The sequence below is a fragment of the Grus americana genome, chromosome 21, assembly GCF_028858705.1.
Source record: "Grus americana isolate bGruAme1 chromosome 21, bGruAme1.mat, whole genome shotgun sequence".
Taxonomy (NCBI): domain Eukaryota; kingdom Metazoa; phylum Chordata; class Aves; order Gruiformes; family Gruidae; genus Grus; species Grus americana.
The window spans coordinates 3501850-3512986 of NC_072872.1; the positions used below are offsets into that span (position 1 = coordinate 3501850).

General features: G+C 44.7%; 1 protein-coding gene across 1 annotated transcript; it reads left to right on the plus strand.

Moving 5' to 3' along the window:
• The first annotated feature begins 1232 nt into the window (after positions 1–1232).
• Positions 1233–4157, plus strand: LOC129215861 (natriuretic peptides A). Its single transcript, XM_054849781.1, has 3 exons — positions 1233–1438; positions 3047–3332; positions 3598–4157. Exons 1-3 carry the CDS (start codon positions 1319–1321, stop codon positions 3612–3614), a joined length of 423 nt encoding a protein of 140 aa, XP_054705756.1. The 5' UTR covers positions 1233–1318; the 3' UTR covers positions 3615–4157.
• Positions 4158–11137: the final 6980 nt, after the last annotated feature.

Consider the following 11137-nt stretch of genomic DNA (forward strand, 5'->3'; position numbering starts at 1 on the left):
ACATTAGGAAAATGCAGGATAAGCAATATGCTTCACGATTTAGAACTCTCCTCTAGTTCTGTAAAAAAAAAAAATTAATTTTTACTTGCACTATATGCACAAAGACAACGCGGGAAGAGGAATTGCAGCAAATCTGCATTTTCATAATTTCTCATTTAAGCACATGCAGTTTTTAGCTAATCTTGAAAACTTCAGCTCTCAAAGAAAAAAATAAATACCTTTGAGGTTTAATATATTAAACTAAATGTTTTATTTTAACCCCTCCCAAAACACACATATACAAATTCATTCATTCTTCCTTGGGGCAATATTCTGATACCTTTTCTGAATAGCACCGAAAGCCATCTATCTAAAGTTCTCGCCGAGCAAGTTGCTTTCTTGTACAACAGTACAAGAAGATTATTCCTGAATCTGACCATCTCTTCTTTAAATTTCACTAATGTAGGATCAAGCCTTACCATCGATGCTTAAAGAAATCCCAGTGATTTAAACATTTAGCTGTTAATAAAGACTAGTGTTTTTCAATGGTGCCGAAATCAGTTGTCGTGGTGGGCTGGAAGTACTCGGTGTCACTGCAGAGTCAGTTTAGAAGTTATCGTCTGTATTGAGGTGCAGATCGGGGTGCTTCTGTTGTTGGCAACATACAAATACAAAGTCTCAACGGTGGTATCACCTCAACAGCAACAGGAAAAGAGAAGTGGCCCAAAGCTGGGATTTTCGGCACACTCCGTGGTATGTGGTGGCTGTGCATATTCCATACATAGAAGGAAAGTGTGCACGATACTTTAGGTGTCCTAAAAGTAGATTTATCTTCAGCCTTTACTCTCCACCAAAGACTCCTCTGAAAAGCCTATTGTTTTCCCTGTAAAAGGTAATTTCCCTATGGAAAGCTTCTAACTGAGCGGAGTTTAGAGCAGTTTCAGGGTTGTTTCCCATCTCCGTAAATCTGACCATAGGGGTCTCTTGAAAGAAAATTGCTAAGAATTTCCAACTGGACTATGTAATCACAGCGCCTGGTATCAAGAGGAGGGGGGTGACATGAAATCACTGACTTGTGACATACATTCCTCAGCAACAGCAGCTGCTGCCTAATGACAGCTAATAAAGGGAATCTTCCCTTGACAGAGCTGCATGCCTGCAGTGGGACTGGAATGTGCCCCAGATAAATCCACTGATAACCTAGGAAGCAGAGATCACACCCAAAGAGTATAAAAGACAAGCTTCGGAAGAGAGAGGATAGGACAAGGAAGAGAGAGACCTGAAGAGTCATCTCAGAAGGAACAACTTGAACTTCCCTATTCCCAACGAACCCAGCGCCATGGACACTAAAGGCTCATTTTCTTGTGGCTTCCTCTTGCTACTTCTCATCCAACTCCAGTCCAGCAGAGCCAACCCTATCTACAGCCTCAGCCCTGCCAAAGAACTGGCCACCATGGAGGTGAGGACTCTCTCCTTTTGCAAGGTTAAACTTTTGGGGTGCTTAGCAGAGTGTGAGGTGGTGTTTGTGCCTTTCTTTTGCATGATCGGATAGCCACATCAGCAATCGCATGCCAGGGGACAAAGTCTCAGTTCTTCACAGGGGTTCAAACATGCTCTATAGAGCAATATCCTCCAGTGCTGGCTTCACCTGAGCTCCTGGGTAGCAATGGGAAACAAAATTCTGATGTTGTGCAATGTCTGCTTTGGATTTTTAGTTCTTTTTCTCTTAAACAACCACCTTCTGGGGAGCAAAGTCGCAGAGAGGGAACAAATCATCACAATAGTTCTACAAGAACAAATAGAAAACTTTTGGGTGGGCTCCTGTTTATCCCACTAAACGGCAGGAACAGTGAAGCAGGACAGCTGTACGGCTCTAGCTTTGTGGATTTAAGAGAACTGGCTGTATGTGGATGGGAGATGAGGAGGTAAAATGGAACACCCAAAGTCAAACTTCTAGAAAAGTTGCTAGAGGAATAGTATGATCATATAGTGTTACTCATACAGAAAAGCTTCTAGAGCTATGAAATTACCACATGTGTATTTTAACAAATGATAGAGAACATCCATTATTGCAGCACAATACAAGCCTCAGTCTTGCAAGATCAAGTCTGAAGGCTCAAGCATTTCCTTGGACTGGTACCAGTGACCAGTTTCTCACAGCATCAGACCCTGAGAACAAACTCCCTAAGATGATTAGGACAGTGTCAGCCAAAGCTAAAACTATGCCATGCCTCTAGGCTGTTTCCAGCAGCTAGCCGAGAGGAGTGGTTTCCAAATGCATTCATTCACTGTCAAGGAAGCCATAAGACTCACTCCTCTCCACTCTACTTCTAGAGTTGGACAAATAGATTCCTCTAACTGGTTGAGCTGCCCTTGAGGAGGTTATCTGATCCCTGTTACACAAAGCTTTAAAAATTATAGAGGATGGTACTCAGGAAGAAGTCACATAGCAGATTATAAATTTAGCATACAGGTGTTTTCAGGGAGATGTGGGTTACTTAAGGAGCAGCAATCCTGTAACTCCTGGGGCAGAGGTTAAGAAAAACACCAAGAGCTTCTCCAAGTGATGTCCACTGAAATAGCCAGGGGTGACAAGCTAGCAGATGGTCTTAGCAAAAATAAAAAAAAAAGAAAAAGAAAAAAGCAGAGAAAGCCAACTACTGGCAAGCAGCATTGCAGGCAGCTTCTGAGAACGCGGGAGTGACAACAGATTCAGAGGTACTTTAAAATTGTGTACCACTGGTGGGTTGAGTAGTATCTCCCTGTGCAACTCAGACCTTGCTGCTTTTCTATCAAGCGCAATTCTAACCTTGCCAGTAAGATACACTTCCGTAGCAAGCAGCTTCAATCAGCTCTCAGCTAAAGCTACCCATTAGTGGAATTAATGTGAACAGGGATTTACTGCAGAGGAGAGAGCTCAAGTACCACCAGCAACCCCAGGATCCAACTTGACAGTCTCCCTAGGGGTGCCTATGGGACCATTGTTAAACGCAGAATTGGATTGCTGGAAGAGCTAGCAAATGACCACAAAACTAGGAGTTTCATGAAATGAATCCTTCTCTTGTAGGCTCTTCTGGAGCGACTGGAGGATAAATTTGCAATGATTGAAGCCCTGGAGTCCAATCCTGATCTGCAAGAGCCCAAAACCCAGGAGGAGATCCCACCAGAACTCATAGATGACAGTGACGACCAGAAGGCTGAACCCAGGCTCGCACCCAGCACCCCTCTGTCCTACAGGGACACCTTCCTCAAGAGACTGAGGGGGCTGCAGATGCCCAGGATGATGAGAGATTCTGGCTGCTTCGGGAGGAGAATCGATAGAATTGGCTCCCTGAGTGGAATGGGTTGCAACGGTGAGTCCCGCCTAAGCCATTTCACTGAATAGGACAGACTGCATCTATACCATGCAACGAGGGAGAAGCAGGTTCTGATTTAAGTCTTTAATAAGACACAGTTTGAGAAAGGAATTAATTTTAGTCTAATATTTAAGCTAGTATTGGTTTTTCAAAAGAAACACTGTGTCTATTGATTTGGCAGGTAAAAGCACTGCTGAAAATGGCAGCATATACCGAGAGAAAAACAGATTCTAGTAACATTTATTTCATGTTTGGCTTGCAGGTTCCAGGAAGAATTAGGACAAACTCCCTATACTCTACTCTGAAGAATGCTTTACAGTACCCGCTCCTCCCAAGATGAAAGCCGGATGCTTTCTAAACTCTTCAACAGAAAGTTATTCCTATATTTATTTATTTATTTATTTATTTGATGTTTTTTAAAGAACATTTCTTACTCTAGCACCAAGAGACCATCTTTAAATAAAACTAACACAGTAGACATCTATGCTGGACCTCTCTCCTGTCAGTTGCATTAAAATTTCTTGTATTTTCCTAAAGTCAAAAGTGTATGTTTTATTGATACTCTGGTACCCACAAGGCTGGATCTTACTTACACAAGACAGAGGAAGTATGAACTTGGTAAAAATGAAAATGAGTTTTTCACTAGAGTTTTTCCCTCTACACCAAGAAATTATAACAGATTAGCAGGAAAAGCAGCTTGCTCAACATTGAAAGATCAGCATGAGTCCTCCTATAGACAGGGTTTCAGTAACAAGAGAGTCCTTTTGCTGATATAGATTATTCGGTCAAGGGAACTGCCACAAATCCCTCATGTAAGCAAAATTCACGTGAAAAGAAATAAGAAAAATCGTAACACTCCACAACTTTCAATATAACCAGAGGGAGGAAAGGGAATTCATTGTATATGCTTTCTAGCACTGACCAAATAAAGGTTACAACCGTCAACAGAAAGATACATCATTAACCGTGTCTTGTCTCACTCTGCATGTGGCTGAGGTGCTGATCCCCAGTGTTTCTTGACAGATCCTCAAAGGGCTTGAATCCTATCATGGTATTTCTCATGTGAGGGCAGGTGGGATCACTCCAATTACAAAGCAGCTTGTATACAACTTTTATCACTTTCTGGGAATGGCCTCTCATAAAGTTGTTCTAAACATGGCTAATGGGAACACTGCAAGTCTGACAAAGGTTTCATTTAAGCCTTTGTAGCTAGATTTCATACCTATGATCTGAATTTGGCCCAAACCACATTCCCCCTCCACCCCCAAATAGGGTTATATTGCCAAGACCACATTCAGTCAGCACCCCAAGGACCAAATAGCTTGGATTCCCAAGTCAGCCACAGCAATGGCACTGAGCCCAGGCTCAACGCAACTGTCCTGTGATTGCACATGCTTCTAGAAACTACATTATTTTGAGCATCTAATTTTGGGCCTTGTTCCCAGCACCCATTACTTGAGCATCCCGGAAAACTCATTCAGGGCCTAAGAACACAGCAGCACCAGGATGGACTCAACTGCAGAAGTCTAATTGTGACTTTGCTTACGCATATGCACATAGGGAGAGGAATTATACTTGGTCAAGATAGGCTACGGGGAGGCAGATGTGCCAGAGCCATGACAGTTGCTGACAATCGCTCTCAGGAACCCTATCTACAGTGAAACCGTAAGTCTGAGTGCTGAATGACACACCACTCCTGCGCATGCCTGTTTACAGCTAAGGCTGCTGCATCACTTCAACAGGGCTTGTGTCACACATCACATTTCTGACAATCCGCCCTCCCAGTCACTCCCTGTACTGCTGATATGGCCTGAGAGGCACCTGCATGCTCCCTGCCTTGCGATTCTTCCCCAGGGAAGAAGAGCAGAAGCCTGCTCTGAGGGAATCATTTTGCTCCACTCCAATGGGAGACACCACCTACTGTGACACAAATCACACGTCAGCCTCTCCTTCCAGCAGCACCAGCCAAAGGTAAAATACTCGGTGCAATAGTGCCCAAATAGGTTTCCCTGGCAGGAGAACAGATTCCCAGGTCAAGACTTCCAGCAGCTACCATGAGCCATCTCTGCAGTAAAAAGCTGCAGTGACTGCATTTACTCAGAGGCGGTTTCACAAATCAAGGTGAAGTAACTCTTCAGGGAGCCTTTGTGGGGACAATGGGGCTTTGTCTTCTCGAACAGGCTTTCAAAACACACCCCTGCAGCCACCTGTTTCCTGCTGCAGCAAGATGGGAACACGCAGGTGGATTCCTCCACACTAGCAATGGGCAACAGCCTGACTTCCCATGCGCTGCTATAAAGGAAAAGTAAAAACAATCCTCGTACACTAATAATAACAGCCCTTGCTGGAGCTGAATTTTACTCAGTCAAGCAAAACTTACATAGACACATCAAGGCCCTGTAAATTGTCCCTCCCTGTCAGCCCCCCAAGGCACAAAACACTAATGAGTTCAGTGGAATGTGCTAAAAATGGCAAGAAGAGTTGGCACTGCCTGACCCAAAGCCAGGTGGGTCCAGTATTAACAGCAAGCCAGTTCCCGGTGGAACAAGTCTGTATTGGCTTGCAGACAGTATGTTAATAGACCCTGCGGTCTGGGAGAACCTAATTGAGAGCAGGCAATCTAGGAAAAAAGCATCTCTGTAGCTGGATTTTTACTGCTACTCCCATAAACACACTGAGCTGTAAAGCTCCCCCAGGGAAATCTCACAGTCACTTCAGAACAGGACCGCATGCAGAAACGAGCACTTGGAAAAGCTGAATGAGAGAAAGTTAGCACTGATCGGCTCGACAGGCGAAGAGCGTCACCCCCAAGGACAAGCAAAGCTACCACCGTTGCTGTGAGAGCTGGACCAGAGAGAACAGGGAACAGTCTTGGGAACAGCCAGTCCCAAACAAGCACACAGACAAAAGCAGCCCACTGCTTAAGGAGAAAGCAGGGACATCAGAAAGCTAAATGTCTCTCTAGAGCTGTATTGATTGCTTTCTAAAGAGGGTACAGGAAGACTGTGGCGAGAAGAGACATATAGAAAACATAAAAGGCTCCACTAGGACACTGCTTTCAGCAGGGCCAGGAATTTCAGCCTGTAGGTGCAGAAATGAAGGACCCTAGAGCGAGCTAGCAAGTGAATTAATGTATCATCTCTCTCATGGAACAGCCACAAACGCTGTGACCCAGCTGTATCAATGGCAAGTGCCACTGTTCTGTTCTTCACTGGAGATGAGCAGGCTGACCTTTACAACAGGGGAAGAAAAGAGGCACAAGCAGTTACCACAGCATGGGATGCATTACAAGTTTATGCTCTACCTTACTTTGCAGCAACTTGGACTTGCATTCATGGCTCAAAGACTCAAAGGACAGTCCTGTTGTCCCACATACACACCAGGTGTTAACCTGACAGCCTTTTATTTCTTCTGCTGCTGATGTCACCACAGTGGATTTGCACAGTTGCATATGCTACCTATGAAAGGATGCAGATATTCCTTTTTACTAGGCCCTGCTCTCTTCCAGCAGTCGCCAGTTCTGCACAGACCCACGGCTAAATATGAGGTAGATTCCTTCAGGTTTGTAGCAGATCTGCCTTTGGTGCCTGTAAATTTTGGAAACTAATCCTGGTAGAACTTTTTGGAGGAACATATAGGACTGGAGGAGAAACAAGCAGTATTAGGCTCTTGTGAGGGCATGAACTGAAGATTAACATATTTCTACTACATACTGTTGGAGCGACTCCAGAGGAGGGCCACGAAGCTGATCAGAGGGCTGGAGCACCTCTCCTATGAGGACAGGCTGAGAGAGTTGGGGTTGTTCAGCCTGCAGAAAAGGCGGCTCCGGGGAGATCTAATTGCGGCTTACCAGTATCTGAAGGGGCCTACAGGAAAGATGGTGAGGGACTGTTTATCAGGGAGTGTAGTGACAGGACTAGGGGTAATGTGTTTACACTGAAGGGATTTAGATTAGATATTAGAAAGAAATTCTTTACTGTTAGAGTGGTGAGGTACTGGAACAGGTTGCCCAGAAAGGTTGTGGATGCCCCATCCCTGCAAGTGTTTAAGACCAGGCTGGATGAGGCTTTGGGCAACGTGGTCTACTGGAGGGTGTCCCTGCCCATGGCAGGGGGGTTGGAACTAGATGAGATGATCTTTAAGGTCCCTCCCAACCCAAACCATTCTATGATTCTCTGATCTTCACACCTATCCAAGAAACACCTCAAACCTTCTAGAGAAACTTCCCAGAGGGGAAGGTAAAGTTGGTGACATATGTCAAAAATAGCGCAGAGTTTTGCTGTGAGTCAGCCCCAAGACAGGGAATCAGTGTAGCTTGTAATTGTAAACAATTCAGAAACAGTCTAACCATAGAATACCTTTGGGACAAAGCTATTGCTGCAAAGCAAGAGCTGATGTCAAACCCAGCTAATGCAGACTAGGTTCAAAGCAACTATTCAGCACTGAGCATGGGGCAGGGTCCCGAAATCCTGCCCTCCTCCACCCTGTCAGGCATCAGAGTGCTTTATAAACCTCAGTCAAGCCCCACAACACAGGGCCTAGGGTGTCTCCAAGGCCTAACATGCTCATTGTGTAAAGGAAGAAATATCCCAGTGGGATATTGAGAAGGGCCAGGCTAACACCCTTCACCCAGCTCTAATGACATTTGCCACCTCCTGCAATGCCAGACTTCATACTCACTTCCTAATAGCTTCTGGCAGTAACCCTGACTGGCAGTGCATAATTCAGCAGCTTTCTTTCCTTTGAACTTTGAAACACAGTAATTACACTAGCACGCTTTATGCATACTGTAAGGCACGAGCCTCATTTGGAAAAGTGGTCTGGTTGGTGTGTTTAATTTTTTAAATTTTTTGCAATTTAGATTTAGGGGTTTCTTTCACCCTCTCAGACACTGCACTATCCCTTTCCAGCTTCCTGCTAGATTAAATGTTTCACTGAAATCCCAGTCTGCAGGCAAGAATGCCAAGAGGAGCTGTCACCACTGCTTTGTTTCTCTAAGCAATCATATGTGAAGTATAGGGCACACATCCTCCACTGCTGCAGGGAAAAGCAGAGCTGTGCCAATTTGCATAACAATGTGGCCGTACCCAGCTTGCTTGATTTACTTTCACTGAAGCTTGGCCCCCAGAGGCCTTGCTGATTGACACCTGCTTGATGAGTGTATCCCTGTCATCCCAGGCAGCAGCTCTTTACAGGCGATAGTATGCTGGCACCATGCCCAAAGACAGAGGCTACCAGCAGTATGGTCATAGAGCTCAGAATTTAGCAGAAAGCTTGTTGACAACTCTGCTGTGTTGAGAACTGCCTCCCCCTGAGTCTGTCACATGCTTACTCAGAGGTACAGCTCCCATTAGACAGTTGGCACCCAGTTGCCCAACACTTGTCTCAATTTTCACACCGAAGAAGGAAGAGTCCAGAGGCATTGCTAACAGATAAAGGAAGAGGGATCTTTTCTGGTGCTTTTCTCACACCTTTGAAGTGTGAAATGTCTTGAAACAAATCAAGAATGTTTCTTGCAGCAGATGTCCCTGTGCTGTCAGTGCCTGCTGGAGCTGAACCATCGCCCCTCCAGTGACAGCTGCTATGGACAAATAATTTTAAAAGAGAATCTTCTGCTGGCTCCAATCCCCAATCCTTTACCAGAGCAAGTGATAGAACACAGTGGGCTTTGTTCTTTGAGTCTTATTCCTACTATCATTGCAAGTATAAAGAGAAGAGATCTCAAGATCAGAGTCTCACAGTGAGGAGAAGGAAAACACCAGAGTGAAACAAAAAGGCAGGAAGAAACTTTATGACCACAGGATGAGCACTTGTACCTCACTGCTGGCAACCAGAAACAGCTGCTGCCTTTGGGCCTTTTCAATGATTGCTTGTAATAGTTTCTGAGACCAGCCTTCCCATCATCTTATCTGAAGGGGCATGTAGTGATAGGACAAGGGGTGATGGCTTTAAGCTGAAGGAGAGGAGATTTAGATTAGATGTGAGGCAGAAATTCTTCCCTGTGAGGGTGGTGAGGCACTGGCACAGGTTACTCAGAGAAGCTGTGGCTGCCCCTGGATCCCTGGAAGTGTTCAAGGCCAGGTTGGATGGGGCTTTGGGCAACCTGGGCTAGTGGAGGGTGTCCCTGCCCATGGCAGGGGGTTGGAACTAGATGGGCTTTGAGGTTCCTTCCAACCCAAACCATTCTAGGATTCTATGAACAAAACAAAAGGAATTAGTCCGACTGGGGTTCCTAGTTCAAAGAATTCTGAGCACATCAGTTGCCCTCTCAAGAATACAACTCAGCCTTTGTAAAGAGGAGGTTACACCATGTCTGTGGTTTTTTTCCCCTAGCAGCATATTCTATCACTGAATGATGTACTTCCACAAAAACAAACAAAAACCCAAAACCAAACAAACAAAAAGGCTTACACTTATAACCACAGCCTGGGGTCTTTTATGCAGGAAGGAATGAAGGAAGGAGGATTTCTAAGACCTCCCCATCTCCTGAATGCTCTCTTGGAAAACCAGCACAATCCTGTACAGAGGAAGCAGAGTTGGGAGAAGAAGTTATTTTAAGAAAACAGAAGATAGCGAGAAGGCGGCTAGGGTTAGGCCTGCTACCCCGGGAATTGGGAAGAAGCGAAAAAAAAAAAAAAAGAAAAAAAAAATCAATGCGTAAAATCAGCCATCCTGTAGAGATATTCTCTAGTATAACCATCAGGGAGCTGCTGGGGCAGTGAGCAAGGCTCTTGGTGTTGTCCTGTCTTTTCTGTTAGTCATGAGTTCTTCAACACTGTATTGTTTTCCATATTCATCGACACAAACTGGTATATGTCGATTCCAGTCTCCTGCTCCTAGATGTTTAAGAATCACTAAAATGTGTCTTAAAACATACATGGCCCATACAACGACTCCTGCTCCTATTTCCGCACTTTTTAAACAGCCTGGAGAAAGGAGCATCCTGATTACTTTTAAAGTGATCTCAACCTCACAAACTGACACCACTCACTTCCCAGACAGTGGTAGAACTCACTGCCATCTCATTCCAGGTATTAAAAAAGCATTTTCACACAGTGCATTTGAAAAGCCACGGAGGATGCTAAAGAGGCTGGATGTACCCCACTGCCGCTGAAAAGCACTTCAGCACCTTGGACAAGAAGAGCAGCTTCATTCTCTCATCTTCCACACTAGCGCAGCCAAAGCTCAGGGCGGCCATCCTCTGTTTCCTCCTGCGTGTGCTGCATGATACACACCTGTATGTATGTACACATGCTAAAGTAGGCAGCTTGTATCCTGCCAGCAAAGCCAAAAAAAAAAAAAAAAAAAATCTCACCGAACAACACTAAATTCTTCTGCTAGATACAGAGTTTACAGGTACAGGGATCATAACACATGGTTGGATTTAATGAGTCTATAAACCTCAGTAGAAAGGGATTATAATCTAAACACGAAGTTGGTTGCTTTAAGCATAAATGTATTACACAGCTTTTCTAGTAGCCACCTCTATCACCCGTGATAAAATGCAAGACAAACCACCACTCGTAACTGGTTTTGATATCTCCTTCTTCAGGCAAGAAATTTTACTGCTTTTATCCTCTCCAATAGGAATCACCTTGCATATAATCTTGACACCCAAAGCAGCCCTAAAGCTGACAAAGCTTCTAACCAAGCATCTGGTACCTGCATCAGTCCAGCTGGCTGCTTTAGTAGGTTTGGCTGCAAGGAAGTTGCCGTAACACCAAATTGTCAAGCTGTGTATATAAGCATGGACAGACACACGTCTCCTGCCCTTTTTTTTGTGGCAGCAGGAGGTGAGAAAG